The sequence below is a fragment of the Toxotes jaculatrix genome, chromosome 11, assembly GCF_017976425.1.
Source record: "Toxotes jaculatrix isolate fToxJac2 chromosome 11, fToxJac2.pri, whole genome shotgun sequence".
In the NCBI taxonomy this organism is placed as follows: Eukaryota; Metazoa; Chordata; class Actinopteri; family Toxotidae; genus Toxotes; species Toxotes jaculatrix.
In genome coordinates, this window is record NC_054404.1 from 13,723,268 (window position 1) to 13,740,876 (window position 17,609).

Below are 17,609 nucleotides of genomic sequence, written 5' to 3' on the forward strand. Positions count from 1 at the left end.
GGAAACTGCCATGTATTATTTTGTTTTATTTTTAGTCTTCAATATTACAGACAGGAATGTCTGAAAATCCAAATTAATTATTATTAAATCTGGAGAGCAGCTGTCCTCTAACTTTTTCATTTGCTATGAGAGAACCTGTGTTATATCTGATTTGTTAGCAATATTTGGGGGGAAAACATACTTTTTAATATACTTAATATTCATTAAGACATTTCAGTACCTGTGAAAATACCTAAAGTGGGAATGGATATTACGAAGCCCCCGCCCTCACTCCCATTAAGATCCACATATTGTCATTTTATGCTACTAGGTTGCAGTAAAGTAAGATACATAATAAAATGAAATTAAATAGATTTTTGCCAATGTGGTGAGGGTTTATCATTTTATTCTTGTCTTAAAAATAATCTTCAAATCATGTTTACCTGCAGTAAGAGTCTTAATGGGGTACATTTTTGCATAGTTCTCAAATTTTTTACATTTCAAGGAACATTTGTTGACACTTTCATTAAAAAAGCTTCTCTAAATTATTCTAAATTACTTTGATAAAGCACACTTAATATTACAGCATATTGCATTGATTAGAAGAGAAAAAGAAAAATCTGCCTTACATCATATTCATTCTAATTCAGTAATAATAGGTCTACAGCCATGTAGTGGTTTCAGCTGAATGCTAACCTTAATGTTAGCGTGCTCACACTGACCATGCTAACATGCTGATGTTCAGCAGGTATAATCATCTTAGTTTAGCGTGTTAGCATGCTAGCATAACACAAAGCAAGGCTGATAAATGTTGTCACAAACCATTAAATTGTTAGAATTAAAATTCACAAATATTAGGCTCAGTTGAACTGTCAGCTCTGTTGCACTACAGATATATATATATATATTTTGACTTAAAGCAAAATTATTTGTAGCATTTCCATTATTCTCAAGGAAGGAAAACCACCAGGTTTACAATCGCAGTTTGTTTTTAATGTGTTACAATGAGTAAAGCATGAGTCACAACATATCATCCCAGATTTACCCCAGATTTCAGAAAACGCATCTATTTATTTTAACAGTTTTTAAAACGTATTTCATATCTCATACCTGTATGTTTTCTTGGCCTTTATCAGTTGGGGAGCAATTTAATGCTAATCCTACACTTAAATATGTAAACCCTGTTACCTTCAGCACTATCACCTTGTACAACTGGGGAACTGTACCAGTGATGGAGTGTAGCTGGAAATTAAAAAAAAATTAACTATAGTTAAATTTCTGAGAAGATATGGTTCGTGCTTGTTAAACCTTTTTTGTCTTATCGGTGGATATCTGTGTATCAGAATCATCATGCATAGAAATTGGGGCCTTTCCATGTATTATTCAGATTTTAACAATCCTTTCTGATGCAGTGAGCATGAATCTAGGTCACCTATACATTTCAGCAACATGTCGTGCTTATTCAGTGGTTAAGGCCATAGAGCACCTCATTAAATTGAATCAGTGTGGTAGAGCAACACAGCAGTGCTCCACAGTGAGGGTGTCAGATTTACAGTTCATTATTCAAACATCTTTGTACCTTTGTTTTCTATGCCAGTATTTACTGTGTATAATAGCCCCCCTGTCAATGGTAAAAGGAAAATAACATTAACATAATGAACACAAGGGGAAAAACGTTGTATCACAACCTTCATTCCCCACCAAAAAAAAAAAAAAAAAAAAAAAAAAAATCATGCTTATGTAATGACTTTTGTTTTTTACTCCACAAAATATAATGTTAATATGTTAGAATGAGACACAGTTCTTTTTGGGAGGAGGATGTTTAAGCAGACTGCCTAGTCTTTCTGCTAAGCTAAGCCATCCGGCTGCCTGCCGCAAACTTCACATCACACAGACAGGAGAGTGGTATTGATCTTCTTATCTAACTCTGAGCAACAAGCATTTCCCAACTGTCCCCTTTAACCTAAGATAAACATCAGCATTGTGTTTAATATGTGCCCGTCAGTTGTTATGAATGATAATTTAGGACATTTGATAATTTGACAAAAAAAGAAAAATAAAGAGTCAGGCACAGGATTTGAACATGACGTTTGACCCATATTAGTCTTAAATGGACCAATATGAGTCTGGTGATAGCATAGTGAAAAGATGAATAATGCTACATTAGAAACCAAATCATCCGGTCCAGAAGGCACCCTATTTATGAATAGACTCAAAAAACAAACAAAAAAACTATTGTAAAACAGTATTTGATAAAAACAGTTCCACTACGAGGTCCATTAAGCAGTTGTTCTGGAGCTTATCACATGACTTTTCTCAGTGGATGGGTTTTACGTTCCCATTTTTCTGAACATGTCAAGGACTTTTCATGACACATGGGCAAAATCCATGTGCTGACGATGATAATGTGTCAAACAGAGAGCATATGAGCCTCCAGAGTATCAACTAAATGGACTTTGTGGTGAGATTGTTTTTTTTTTAACTGCTGTTTACATGATCAGTAGCAAGGTTTCATTATCAGCTATACAGCAAAATGTATCTGAATATAACATATTTGAGTATTTAGTGCTGAATTACACAGTATGATTACATTGGCTTACCTAATGGACATTGCCTCGTTTATTATCAGTGAATTCAAGTTCTAATTGCATTTACTGGATGAGTAGTTGATATAACAGTATGATTTTTGTAATATAGGGGATGTTAAGGAGGACTCAAGTTAAATTGAGCTAATTAAACACAACCACTGCCTTCTAAGATTTTGTCTTAAACTGTCTTGAAAAAAATCCTTGCATATGAAGTACAATATGCTTTGGTTATGCTTTGGCTAGATGACTAAATATACCAAATGGGAGACCCTGTGCTGCAAATATACAGCAAAATACAACTTCTGCTGTTACTACCTGCCAATAAAAATGAATTATACTATTACACAGGGCAAAATTTAGGATTACGTAACAGCACAGGCTGGAGTTAGATAGGGCAAGACACAAGATGCGTGCTCTAGTTACACATTAAAGAACATAGTAAGTACTGTGTTGCTTTAATTGTCCCTTATGTTGACTTAACTGAGTGTCATGAAACCTTCAGCTGCCATCTTTGGACCTGCTGTGTGCAAAGCATAATTGAATAAGTCAAAATATGTTTGTTTGCTGGTAGCAAGAAAGAGATTTTTGCTTTGGAATGAATTTCCTCTAGAGGGCGGGGGAGGAAATATTGTGCAGCATCAACCATACTACAATGCTTTTCTCCTTTAACTATATTAATTTATTAACTCAATACCATGAGTAGCAGTGTGTGCAAAAAACATGGAAAGTCTCTGGATACATGTGGCTATGGCTTATTTCATCTCAAGTGAATGCTAGACTATTCTAGATAAGAGGGTACATGTACCTCCTAGCAGCATTAGCTAACACGCTACAGTGAGAACTGGGTGACGGTTTCTCAAATGTCAATCCACCCTCAGTTTCTTGTGTGCAGTGCGCTCCATAGATGGCGTCCCATTCGCATGTCCATTTGTTGATAGAGGAGAGCCATTCTGGTGCTCCTTCTTTAGAGAACCACTGTGCTTCTTGTACGTCTTGTATGAGAGAAAAAGAGGCAGAGAAAACATGTTATTACACATAATGTAAAAATTTAAAACATAATACAGTTACTTCACAATTAAATTTAATTAATGAACACACACACAAAAAATACTCTTGGCCAATATGTTGGTAACAAGGGTTTTAAACTCTCTAAAATCAAAACTATAGTATTGGACAGACTATAAACAACATACACAAATGTCAATAAGTATGCTTTCTCATATTTGACATATTCTCCTGAATAAACTAAAACCAACAATGCAACTTATACATCTTTTTAAAATTGGTCGCTAATACAAAGTTTAAAATGTTGAGTAGTTTTCTGAAACATTTGGGCACTGTATGTTTTGGCAAACGTCACTCAAACAGGAAGAAATGTTACATTCATTGGGGACTTTTTTCACATTTGGTGCTATTAATACACATTTGGTGCTTTAGTGAGTCCAGGTATTTACAGCAGCAGGACAGTGCATGTGGAATCAACTCTAAATAAACTACAGTAGCCATGTTCATGGTGATGAAGGACAATGTCACAAAGTGCAATGATATTGCTCATTGTTGGATTTTAATATTTTCTGCTCAACAATGGTGCTGTATGTCACAGAGGAATATGATATCAGGCCTTAGATACACAGATGAGACTTATTAGTCGATCAGTTTTCATTGTTGGTTTTAGTCTTTTAGTGGGAATTGCTAACAATAAGAAATTATCACCAGACCTATCATTTAAATTACTTCATTCACACTTTAAAATGGAAAAACAACTGACCTGAATGTAGAAGTTTGTGAAAAGGATAATAAGCGTGACCATGTAACTTATTTGGAAGTACAGCCATCCCATAGGGAACCCACATGGCCATATGACTGCAAACATTGTGTGGGTCACGGTTAAAAAGAACTGGATCTGTGGAGGAAACATGACACACATGCAGGCACATGCCAGAGTGAGAAGGTGACACAGAGAGCCTATACAAAGGTAATATTGATCCAGAGCCTAAAATATCTTAAGTGGACGGGGAAAACGTCTGCACTGTATTGAGGGTGCTGCAGAAAATAGGCCAAGAAAATTCTCAAGATCTTAGATAGCAGCATCAGCTCCGCAATGTGAAGTTAATATAAATATTATCACAGACAAACCAAGAAGAATGACAGAAATAAGGGAAGGAACAGTGGTAGAAAGTAATAAATACAAATACAGTTACTCTGTATACAGAACTGTTCTTAAATACAATTTTGAGGTATTTGTACTTCATGCTACTTCACTATTTTGTACTTTTTATTCCACTACATTTATTTGGCAGCTACACTTGTTACTTATTTCACAGGATAGGATTTTTCATTCAAAACATCCAATCTGCTAAATATAATACAGTGTTTAGTGCGCAAAATCTCATTTTAGTCTGTTATTGAGCGAGTTTCACTTCTTTTAAGAAAATAATAATTTTAGGACACAGTTATATACAGAAATGTCTTTATGAGATTGGATGTTTTGCAGATTAAGAATAGTTAAACTTTACTCCATCTCAACCAACTACAACAGCAAAAGTCTGCTTACACATGAATGTATCAGTAATAATGAGCAGTGTATGTATAACATATCACCATCAAATTAGCTAAATATAAGGAGTACTTTTATTTTGGAAGTATATTTTGCTGACAGAAAGTAATTTTACTTTAAATTTAAATAAGATTTAGAATGGAAGACTTTCATTTGAAATGGATAATTTTTCCAGTGTGGTACTGCTACTTTTACTTAAGTAAAGTATCTGTGTAATTCTTCCACCAGGTGAACCCACCAGCTGTAACTGCGTGATGTATCTCTTCCACCAAAGGTATGGCCGCATGGCTGGGATGGCTGAGAGGCCGTAGTAAGAATACATCATGACATGGACAAAGCTGTTTAGGGTCGCACCAAAGAATGCTAAGCAGACACAGAAGAGAGACACAGGAAGTTATTCATCTACAGAGAGCAATAATAGTGAACAGCAAGTGACTGGCATTTAGGAGAACAGTGATTATACAGGGGATAACACACTTTTCATTAGTCTGCTCTGTTTGGAACTATCACTACAACTTTCATGTAAAATGAATACAATCCAATAACAGTAAAGTAATACAGAAATAATACACTGAACATCGGATAAATAATAAAACATGTTTATAGATCAGAAATGTCACATTATATTTAAGTCAACAGTAAACAACATATTTGAGATGACCTTTTAACTTGCAGAATGCTGTGCTGCCTTCTTTAATAGAGAAGCACAAAAAATATGTTAAACAGTGCAGAAGTGTGCAGGTCAATAAGTGTCACTTTGTGTCCTTTAAGGCTTTGTGGGGAAAACAGGCTGTGTTCAGGGCTAATGGGTTTAACATTAGAGCACTTGAATTATTTAGCGCGATGTGAGCCCAAACAGTAAATGTGGTAACTGGAATGATTTGAGTCACTGGAGGGCAAAGTTGTGGTAAAACACTCACAATGGCCGCAGGGTATCCAGTTCATAACAAACCACCAGATATTCAGCATGCTAGCATGGTGGTAGATGTGAAGAAATGTGATCTGATGATTATTCTTTCGTAGTATGAAGAAAAATGTGTCCATGAACTCAATGAGCTTGGAGAAGTAGTACCACCACAGGACATTTATGATCTGAGAGGAGGCACAGCAAAACATAAATGGTTAAAGATAGAAATCAAACACCGGGAAAACTTCCTGTATATTCTTGAGGAGACCAATTTACAGTACCGAGATAAAATTTTAGAAAGCATACCTAAAAAATACAGTGCAAATATTTTTCCAAAATCCCCACACACACACCATTTATCAGTACAAGGTGATAAGCAGATACCTGTCCCGAAGGCCCTTGTAAAGTGTCATAAAGCATTTTAACTGTCTGTAGCAGTGACACATTGATGAAACTTTTAATTTAATCACTGCAGAACTGCAAAGCTGTGCACATTTCACTGTGAGCCTTGTTTTCACCTCCACCGCAGAGCTCTGTTGGGACACCAAAGAGAGTCATCGTGATGACAAGAGTCAGATTAATTTGACTCCCGGTCTCTGCAGCTTATCCGCTCGGATTTACAGGTACTCACCCAAAGAAATCACAGCGGTAGATTTGAAAGAAAAAAACTCTCATTTCGATTAACATTATGCATATTCTAGCTGTCCTGTGGTAACTGATATTTATAACTTCACTGGCCTGTTAATAATTTCAAGAGATGGAACAGGAAATCGTATACTTTGCAATGAAATTATGCGGGAGAAAAACATCCCTAGCAATAAACTTAATAAGGTTTCACAGTGTAAGTCTGACTGACTCACCTTATTATCCATTTCCGGTGCGCTGTGCATGTTCTGGCAGTAGAAGTTGTAGCTACCGTACCACACAGCAGTGACAAGCTGAAGAAAAAGCCAAAAAGATGAACAGTGACTTTGGATTTGGATTTGACCTTGAACACAAATGTAATACACACAGATACCGCAATGCACAAATGCAGCTTAAAAGTAAAACTTAAAAGATATGGTGTTGAAAATGTGACTCTCCTTTCCCTGCAAGTAATAAACACAACAGACAAATCAGATAATCAGATTTGTTTGCGGTCATGTTGCGGTGACTGATCTTTGGCTGCTGACGCTGGTTATAAATATTTAATCTAGTTAAATGTAAAAACGCCATGAGCTCGCCCTGCTATTAAAATATAATGTGTGGCATGATGTTTAAAGGTCGTCATGGTGTTATCAAGGAGCGCGCTGGACACAGGTAGATAAATGCAGGAATTTCTAAATGGATTAGCCAATAGCAACTAAACACCTCTGACTATAATTTTGCATAGTAAAGTGGTGCTGGTTAAAATGTATGCAGCACGGGCCAAGATATTCTGACTTTTAGTCTGTAGTATGGGCCCAGCTCCAAACACAATGCATCCCACACTTCCCACAAGGCTACTTGATTATTTGTTCAGTATTTGTGACACAGGGACCATTTGCAATATTAACATAAATCTTACCATTTGATGTCTTGCACCAAAGTTAGCATGAAGCTAATTTTAATTTGAAGTCCCTTCACAATTCCAAAATGCATACGATGCCTTACTACAAATTAACAGGACAGAATACATGATACAAACATCACACACTACGTCACCAAGAAGTGTATACTGCATAGATTAAAAGTAAGGATATTAGTATCTTTTGTTAGAGATATAACACAGACTTTCTATTTTAAATATCAAATCTTCCAAGTCCAAGTTGACATTATCAGGGTTATTTTCTTGTCAAGAGACACAAAAGACATTATACAACTTTTCCCAAGCTGGCAAGTAAACTAATCTCTATAATAGATGACGTGCCCCTTTAAAGAATAAATACTCAAATGCACATAGACGGTGTGGTTTAATGCTGATTCACCAAATCAATATAGACTCACTGTGGGCTGCTTTACTGACTAACACTAGCCAAGAAACTGCCATCAGTTAAAACCCAGCAACAGAACAGTTTTCGAACCTCAAGTATTTTATCACGTGTGCACAGACATTGTCCTTTCACTATCTTGATATATATCCTTGATTATTTCTTCAAACGTACAGTAGTCTAAGCTATCATATACAATAAACCAAATTAATTGCAGTCAGTTTTAATCACAATCATTATGTGATTAACCGCTGTACCCTGGAAAGTTGACAAGAACAAAACTGCCCTGTACTTTGATTCACATCAGGTGGTATTGATTTTGGACTGTCAAAAGCTCGCCCCATGGTCGGGACAGGGTCAGAATACAGGGTTTAATGAATCACACAGACAACAGTCTTCCAGGGCGTTATGCAATGCAGACCGAAAGACAAGAAGCTTGTTCAGACAGCTGGACGGGGAGGAGATACTTTAGACTTACACGAGTACTAAAACCCAATGACTGATCCTGACGTCCTGGTGTTCATAGGTACAACAGATACTATCGCTATGATAAGTCAAGTCTGGGCATTACTGGTACAAATTAAACAGCTAATTCAGCTCAGACTCTGCCACTTTGCCAAATAGGAATGGAATTCCATGCTTGTTTATCTATCAATTTCAGTTATTTAGTCAGCTGTTTATAAAAAAGCAGTTTTTCAGCAAACAATAGGGGGCTGTGCTGATGTCTGCGAGGGTATATGAGGGATTTGATGGCTGAAACAATGAGCCTGTCAGCGTCCAGCTGTGTCCCTCTCACTCCCTGATAGCATTGTCTCTCATAGAAGCTTTCAGTGAGAGGCGCCAGCAGCCATAGGCCCATGTCTAATCAGAATCAAGTGTTATAGAAATAGTTTGTACATTTGGTGTATTTTTTTAAAATATGTTAATCTGGTAAAATGAGAAAGTTAATTTTTCTGGAAAATATTTGAGGACTAGTTTGACATTTTGTGAAATATGCTTGTTTTCTTACTATCTGTACAGCAAACAGCTGGTTATCTTATCTTATCATAAAGGCTGGAAACAGGAGAACAGCTAGTCTGGATTTTTCTAAAGGAAACAAGATCTAAAGTGATCCTAAAATTTTGCATAAACACTTAAGAGTGGCATTAATCTTCTCATCCAACTCTGGCAAAACAGTTAAAATGCATTTTTACAAATTATTCTTTGCTTCAATTAAATTTATCTGGTCCTATTCACCATACTGGAGCATTTAGTGAGTGTGCAATTCTGCTTCAGGTCATTTCCCTCTTCTCTTTTTATAATCTGTCTGCAGTGTGACCTTGCAGTGATTGCTTTGGCCTACTTCAACACATCTCTCCAAGCAGCTGAGCAGTCTGTTTACCTCATAGAACATGTACAAAGACAAGAGCGTGAGGCCCAGATTGTAGACCACCAGGAGGCCTCTGCAGGAGAAGGGCTGTCTGTGTTTCATGTACTTGGGCCCCATCCACACGATCAGAAGGTACATGACTGTGAGTGCAAAGGTTGGTGGGTAGTTGTCCAGCAGCAGCCATCCCCGCACCCGCTGATCTGAAATATGGAGATAAAACTGGCAGTTTTCATGAGGGGGCCAATAAGATTGCCTCATTGGCAAGAAGCAGATGAACTTGAGAGGTGACAAGCAGTCGCAGTGCATGCTGGGCAATGTTTGCTCAATACCTCAGAAGGTTAGCAGTAAGACTGTGAGAACCCACTGCAGAATTCTTGTTCAAGTTCATGCAGTGTGTACAACATGTAATGAACAATGTGGGTCAAAGGTTTTAGGTAATGTTTACTTTCACTGCTGCCTTCACTTTTCTGTTAACTGTAGTACTCTGCCGTAGTTTTTTCAGTAATTACAGCATTTGCAGCACTTTGGGAGTGAGAGCAATGCAATTTACATCAGCAAATAAAATGGCAATGTAAACTTGACTTACCTCTGGGACCCATCCATGAGTCTATGTAAGTGTTCAGTTTATGATTGAAGGTCTCCATTTATCACCTGAAAACAGCATGAATAATGAGACAGGCATCCATTAGAAAATGGTTTAACATCCACTTTCATGTCAATAATTGTCATTAACATGATGAATAGAAGTCGAGTATTCACTTTCACTGTTATCAACAGCTAGTTGCTAACTTTCTGTACAGTGGGTTTATCAGAGTTTTGTTTTGCTGAAAACAGGTGCCTGCTACTGATGGTGACAACACTGACGAGAGCAACGACAGTGAACTAAACGTGCCTATCATAACCACATAAGACAGCAGCTGAAATCATAACTCTTTTCTATGCCTCTGTGCCAGTTACGGCTGTTTTGGATTGTCCATCCATCTATGAGATTCTTGTGAATGCGATATCTCAGGAACAGGTTGAGGAAATTTCTTCAAATTTCAAAGGTTGAAGGTCAAGTTCACTGTGACCTCACAAAATGTGTTTTTGGCCATAATTCATACGCTAATCATCATTAAATAAAATCAATACAGTTTATTAAATTCCTTTAAAGTCTTCACCACATATATTTTACAAATCTGGACAGACATGGACATAAACTACAACTTGACTGCTCGTATACCTCTGTCTTACTACTGATGTTCAGTGTTTTCATATCTGCTTGTGTTCCAGCTTGTTCATCCTCTCTCTCTAACATATCCCATGTACCAATAATTGATCCTTCACATCTCTGTGATTTCAAACAACAGATCAAATGTGGCCACTTCTCACTCTGGGGCACAAAAGAAGGAGCCAGCAAGCAGGTATGTACAAAAGATAATTACATCTCAGTTCAGTTAAGTGTGTTGCTGCATGGTGATTCGCTGGCTTTTGTATTGTTGAAGGTAGTGAGGATGTCTAAATGTGTAGATTTATTAGCCCCAAATGTACTCTAGCAATGTGAGTGTTCTGATTTAAACAGCAACCTATCAGGGAAAAGTTGGGGTTTTCACTGCATTTTACCATAACCAGTATGCATAATTTACAATATATTATTAGATTTCACTGCTGTTTCTGACAGTCAGGACAACCCTGTGATATAAAACAGAAGGCCATTTGCATGACTGTATGAATATCTGTATGTTCATAGCTCAGCAAATGCATTTGAAGTTATTACCAGGTTCTGTTCTCAGCCCTGTTTTATGGCAATCTAAGCCTGAACAAACATATTAAGTTGCACAGTCATGTTGCTACAATACAGGTCATTTTCAAAAATCCTTGAAATCATGTTTTGTAGCAGCGCTGGTGAAGCCTTCTCACACAAAGCCTTACAACTCTGGAACAAACACTCCACAGTATCAGGTGAATCTCTACAGAAAAACTCTCATTTAAGTTTCGACAAGATTTTTCACACTGCTGAGCAAAAGCAGTACAAATCCCTGCAGCTGATTGTCTCACTGAAAACCTGATAACTCTCAGGCACAAACTCTTTCCTCATTATCACCCAGAGGTATTTACACAGTCCTGCAGGCTTTTTTTACTGTTTGCAAGACCCTGCTGTATTACCACAGTCTTTGCACAAAATGCCTCCTCTCAGCTACAGAAATTGCAGTATGTCTGCGCTCTCTGTTTCCACTGACGTGCTTCCGAGCTATACATTCATTACAGTCCTGTTACGTCACAGACTGCTGCACCACTGGACAGTCTCTACACCTGCGTCTGCAGCTGGAAACACAACACAAGACAGAATATGCATTGTAGTCTGCTCTGTGTGTGTGTCTTCCTTCCATAGCGCTTCCTTCACATGTGACGTATTGTGGCTCTTATGCTGTGTATAACATAGGGCCATGTGAAACTCTGAATCTTTTGGCTCAGGTCATATTTGTATATGTCCGGGGTGAAAGTCACATCCAGCTTTACAGGTTAACAGAGTAACCTTGGACTTTACAGACAGAAATGTGAGTAGATCTATCAAATTTAGCTAAAGCATCTCAATTCAATCTCCATGCAGCTCTTGTTCACAGTTATATGATATTGAAATATGACTAATAGCACTGAGGGGGCATGTCAGTGACTTTGTTTACATATATTAAGACTTTTAATCCATAAGACTTTTAATCCATTTAATGTAATATTCACTTAAATTAATTTAATTTAATAGTAACATAGTAACACAACAGCATAAAAGGAGCGAATGTGTACTATGTAAGAACAGGGCCTTCTCAAACATTGTGCAGTGTGCTTATAAGTTTAACAAGCTTTCTGTGCACATATGTAGAAATGAAAAGTTATGCTGTTATAAACCCTGCATGTGATGGTGGATTGCTACCTAGGCAACAAATCGTGCATTACTGATAGGTGCATTTGCCCATAATCACTTATCTGCTGGAACTAAATATGGCTTATTCTGATCAACCCCGGTACAGTAATGCCCATGCTCTGATTATCAGAGATGCATTAGGCTGCACCAAAACATGATAATCTGCAAGGCCTTAATCAGAGCATGATGAGCCACAACAGGGGACCGTGTTAGCAGCCAGTCAATGAGCCTTTGCTAGGTACATGCTGGAGCCGTGCAAAATATGTCTGAACAATCAGTGGAGGAGCTGGATTTTCCCAAAAAACAAGGCTGTGGTTTCATCACTGCAGCTGATAATGATTTATTCAAATGGGCTAATTTGCTGTGAGAGTTAGGGTTGGGCAACATAAAGACTAACAATGAATGAATGTGTCTGTTGCCAGAGATACAACATGCATGGATGTGAGTAACATTTTCAAAAGTTTTAAATTATATTTTATGAAAGTTCTTAACAGATCTTCCATAAACTTCACTGTATTATATATTGATATTGCAATTAAAAATTATATATACCATGAAAGAAGATTTTACAGTAGATAGATAGATAGATAGATAGATAGATAGATAGATAGATAGATAGATAGATAGATAGATAGATAGGTAGTAATAGTTGCCTTACAAGAAAATGAACTAAAATGAATAAACTAGTCTATAATTCTAACTCTGAATATATATAATGATAATACTCTGTAAATGTTAGCTCAAGTCTAGTATATACTGTACACTGTCTTGTGTTGGTATGGCAAGATGCATCACTACAATTGCATTGATAACTGGAAATATATAAATATGTAGCTACAGGTAAGTATACTACAGAGACCAATATAAAGATATTGAAAATAACAAATAATAATTGTACAGTAGTATAGTATAGGATCTGAAATGTTTAATGGTTCTCTAGAAAGTTCCTAAAAAGCAGTATTCTATACATGTCATCATTCAGACATGCAAAACTGCAAAATCACAGCCAGTCCTGAGACTGTGCAGCAGCAGCAACATTCAAAAGTTTTCATCAAGAGGAACACTCATAACTTTGTCACAAAAGAGTCTAATAACTATATATGGACACTTTGCAGCATTAGGTTTTAGGGGAATCTTTTAGTTTTACTCTGACGATAATGCAGCATCGCGAATGCATGCCAAATGTAGTTGAATACTGCGCTAAAACTCCGTCCTGCCGCCTATTTGCACCACAGTATTGTATAATAGTAATTTTCCATCAGGGTCACACGTGTAATCTAAACTGCACTTTACGCACTGTAGCCCCACTGTACGGTATAAAGCAGCAGTCCGGTCTCCAGTCAAAGTAAAAGATGTGAGCGCTGATCCGATGAAGGCGGTCATCTCATTACATCATCCTCTTATCCCAAAGCTAAAACTTCCACAGACAAATTAACACAAATAACAATAATGGGGGGAAAAAAACTTCCTCGCATCCTGTCGATCGCATCCAGGCTACAGTAACTATGGAGGTCACCGCTTCAGCATCACCCAAACTCATCGCTTATGTAGTAGACGCTATGCGCGCTGCAACATTTTTTTTTCTTCTTTATTTTAAACCGACAAAATAATATCATAGAAATCCTTACCATAAAGTCCCAACAGCCGTGCGATAGAGCTGAGTGCGGATGGAGAGCTGCAGCTGTGTGCGGTGGACTGTCTACCTTTAGAGGCGGAGAGACAGAGAGAGAGAGAGAACGGCTGTGTAACCTTGGCTTGACTGGCCCGGTCTGAGCACAATGTGCAGCCTTGTCGCTCAGTGGAAAATAGTGGGAGGAACACGCAGACTGGCCCGTTGCCCTGCAGGAGGGTTACAGCCAGGAGGTGACCCGGTGTGTTGCAACGACACCCATACACACACACAGAGTCAAAAGGATGACATCAAGGCTACCTCTGCCCTCCTTTAATTACTTTCAAATAGGCTGTAGTCCCTGTAAATGGTTAACTCGAGGCAAGCGAAGACTACATGAGTATTTCTTTCTTTCTTTCTTTTTTCCTTTTTTGACATTTTCCCCAGTTTTAGAAAACTTATAGTTTCTGCGTGCAAACGAAAATAATAACTTGCAAAAGTTTTGCAGAAAAAAGTTATATTACTTATTATTGATTATAATAAGTAATATATTATTATTACTGATGCCTTAAAGTGTAAGTCGCATTTTACTGTCAGAAAAGGCCAAGCTAGAGCTAATGATACAATTTAGACGCAGTTTATAGTTTAATCTGTAATGCATCATAACTGTATTTAATCGTACAGGGCATATATTTTGTAAGATTATCATATATTTTGTATATAAAATCTGCAGTTTAACTAGTAACTATTGCTGTCAAATTAATGTGGTAGAGTAAAAGTATAACAGACAAACAGCCAAGAATGTGTTCAGCGCTACAGGACAAGTGCTACATTTACTCTATTAGGTAAATAAAGAATTAGCTGAAACTGTAGTCTTAAACTGTGACATAAATTTAAGGCTAATTTAAACTGTGGGTGTAAGCAGTGTGCAAACAGACAGTTGGGTGTAGCCATTAGGTTAAGATGGTCTGAAATAAGTCTTGATATGGTAACATTAAAGTGTTTACAGTGATGATATTTGGTTTATATTTATTTAGGTTATATTTAGGTAAATACAGATTCTCAGGTCTCAAGTCTCAAGTCAAGATTCGAGTTTTTGTGGTCAGAACATCTTTCAGAGTTGTGTGTTTTTAACTGTGCTGGCAGCATGACTCACAGGATGGCAATGTTGGTCTGTCAAACCACTTTGGCTCAGACTAAAATATCTCAGCGACTATTGGATGGATTGTTAATGAATTTTGCACAGTCATGATTGGTCATTTTCTTCTAACAGTTTTATGTTTGTTTATTGATTTTCTAAATTCATGTGTCACAGGCAAGGTATTTTACATCCAGTAGACACAGGGCAACTATCATTCATTTAGAGTTGTGTCTCTGCTCCCTAACAAATGTACTGTAAATCCAATCTGAAACCATCTGCGGATGACAAAGGTGCTAATCAGTGCAGTGATGAACTGAATTACAATTGTAAAGTTGCAGGCTGGAAAACCAAAACAATGAGCTGAAAGACGATAAAACTCTGCATAGAGCTGAGGGGACCTGTAGAGTCAGGTGATACAGATGCAATTCACTGTGAGCAAATCATTTAACATACAAGTGCTTATGTGATCCATTATTAATGCAGAAACACTGATTAGCGCAGCTCTAAGCAGAAACTAATTAGTCTGCCTGAAAGAGGGCTTGATAAGCAGTCATAATGACAGGCCTCTAGAAACCATGACTCTGTTGCTAACAGCGTAACTCAAAGTAGTAAATATTAGTAGGGATTAGAGCTACTCTAAATGCTTTTAGGTGAGCGGACATGCCCACCACAAACAACAACACAGCAGTACCACCGATGGCCACAAGATGTTGTTTCCAATAGAAACAACATTCAAAATGCACCAACATCTCTGCTGAAATGCTGAGACAGCCTGACCAGCCTGACGACCTGTTGGGTCAACATGTTGTCGACTAATAGTCTTAGACAGAAGGGTATGCTTCGTTGATTGTCAGGGCGTGGAAGCTGTAGACGACTGTTTGGTGACACATTCAATAGATCACACAACAAGCTAGTTAGCATGGCATGCTGTTAACAGGTAGGTTTAACCTGATCAGATACAAGGCTGGGTCATGCCACCTAGTTTTCTCTGGGTGAGAGTAGGAGACTGAAGGCAGTTTAAAGGCACCTTGGGTCAGGGCTACAGAATGGTGTCACCTGTCATGGGATCCACTAGATTTATGTCGGCACTGCCTGAAACCCACTGCAGTGGCCTAGTGATCAAACATCATTTTAAGCACCGGGTTTGGCACATTTTACTGTGCATAGGAGGCCTGAGTGACGTCACTCTAACTTGTTTTTGATTGGAGGATGTAAAGGTAATTTTGTGTTTTCACATCCACGTTGTTTCCCAGTATTCCTATTGGAATGTCAGTTTTTGTGCAGAATATTTACTTTTATCACTTTTGTGTTGAAGACCAGTTATTTAAACACATAATTGCATTTTATTCTAATGTCCACTGTACTGATAAAATCAGAAAATGCCAGGGTTTCATCTTTGCTTAATTTTTTTTTTCTTGCTGCATAAAGCTATGTCTCTTGTCTTTCCACAGGGTAGGCAGCCATAATCATTATTTAGTCCAAGAGGTCAAACTGAGGCAATGCTCTCATTTATCATTGCAGCTCAGCATTATGTAAAGCTGCGGTTCAACACCACCATCTTGTGGATGAAAGTGTCCAGGTATTGGCTTTTGGACATTTCAAGTATTGCAGGCAAATGTGAAAACAGAGAAAAAGAAATGCTTTGATATTTTTTTGTAACAAATTAGCTTAAAAAGGTTTTATTATTATTATTATTTTAACCTTCTACTGAGCGCCTGGAATTATATTTTCTGCACCACACCCTTCAGACAAATGAAGTCATGTTTTTTTTCCACTTTGAAATTGTGGGTGTTTCTTTGTACCACTGTTTTTAGCCATTCAAGTGGCATGCCTCCAGGAAAAGCAAAAGCAGCCAGTCTGTCAGTCCACTTCTGTCCAGACTGAAATGTCTCAGTTAGAGACGTTGAGATATCATCTCTTTGATGAATTGCCATGTTGTTCTGCAAAGAACAAATCATTGTGCCCCCGAGAATTCATTGTAATAATTTCCCCTGATCCCCTGACATTTCAATGAGCGCCAGCATCAGGACAAAATTTTAATTTGTCCAATGACTTATCACCAAATACCTGCAAAACTAATAACATTACCGTCAGCTTCACTTATAGTTTGTGTTTAGCAGCAAATGTTAGCGTGCCAACTTGCTGAAATGTTGAACATGGTAAATATTTAACAGCAGCATGTTTGCATTTAGTGAAGGATTTAATTAGATAATTCATGTTTTTGTAGTTTATGTAGTACTACAGGGTTAGGGTTAGGGTGCAGGAGCGCAGCTGAAACAACTCAAGTTGTGCAGCTCTGTCAGACACTGACCTTTGACCTCTGTAGAGGAGGTAAGCAGAAGTCTCCCAAAGGCACCGAAATCTTAGTTTCTCACATGAACTTTATCCCATAACATTAAAACTATAGTTTATTTCTAACAGTTAATATTTTCAAGTTTTGTGAAACAGTCACAGTCACAGTGCTGCGTCCTGACTGTTTGCTGTGGTCGCTTTCCTACATTGAAATGATATAAATGTGCTGAGTGCAGGCATTCCTGCTGGCATGTCAATCATAATGCAGCTAATGTGGTTAGTTAGAAGGATTTCAAGGCTTTTTTCATGAGAGTTAGAC

The 17,609-nt window shown here is 37.6% G+C and overlaps 2 protein-coding genes across 2 annotated transcripts in view; one reads left to right on the forward strand and one right to left on the reverse strand.

Moving 5' to 3' along the window:
* Nucleotides 1-1,737: 1,737 nt before the first annotated feature.
* On the reverse strand, nt 1,738-14,035 carry elovl5 (ELOVL fatty acid elongase 5). The gene is made up of 8 exons (XM_041049524.1): nt 13,877-14,035; nt 9,936-10,000; nt 9,362-9,549; nt 6,892-6,969; nt 6,045-6,216; nt 5,363-5,487; nt 4,336-4,470; nt 1,738-3,559 (listed from the first exon to the last, which is right to left on the reverse strand). Exons 2-8 carry the CDS (start codon nt 9,991-9,993, stop codon nt 3,431-3,433), a joined length of 885 nt encoding a protein of 294 aa, XP_040905458.1. The 5' UTR covers nt 9,994-10,000; nt 13,877-14,035; the 3' UTR covers nt 1,738-3,430.
* eloal (elongin A, like) overlaps nt 10,538-17,609 on the forward strand; it is a 30,733-nt gene continuing 23,661 nt past the window's right edge. Inside the window, exons 1-2 of the mRNA XM_041050395.1 lie at nt 10,538-10,565; nt 10,622-10,752. Coding sequence (XP_040906329.1) covers nt 10,538-10,565; nt 10,622-10,752 — 159 coding nt within the window. The remainder of the gene's footprint in view (nt 10,566-10,621; nt 10,753-17,609) is intronic.

Excerpts from the sequence above, each read along its gene's own strand:
- elovl5 (XM_041049524.1), bottom strand. The coding sequence starts at position 9,993 with ATGGAGACCTTCAATCATAAACTGAACACTTACATAGACTCATGGATG. Across the intron at positions 6,970-9,361 it reads CTTTGTACATGTTCTATGAG|CTTGTCACTGCTGTGTGGTA; the intron begins GTAAACAGACTG and ends CTTTTTCTTCAG. Across the intron at positions 5,488-6,044 it reads CTGGATACCCTGCGGCCATT|CATTCTTTGGTGCGACCCTA; the intron begins GTGAGTGTTTTA and ends GTGTCTGCTTAG.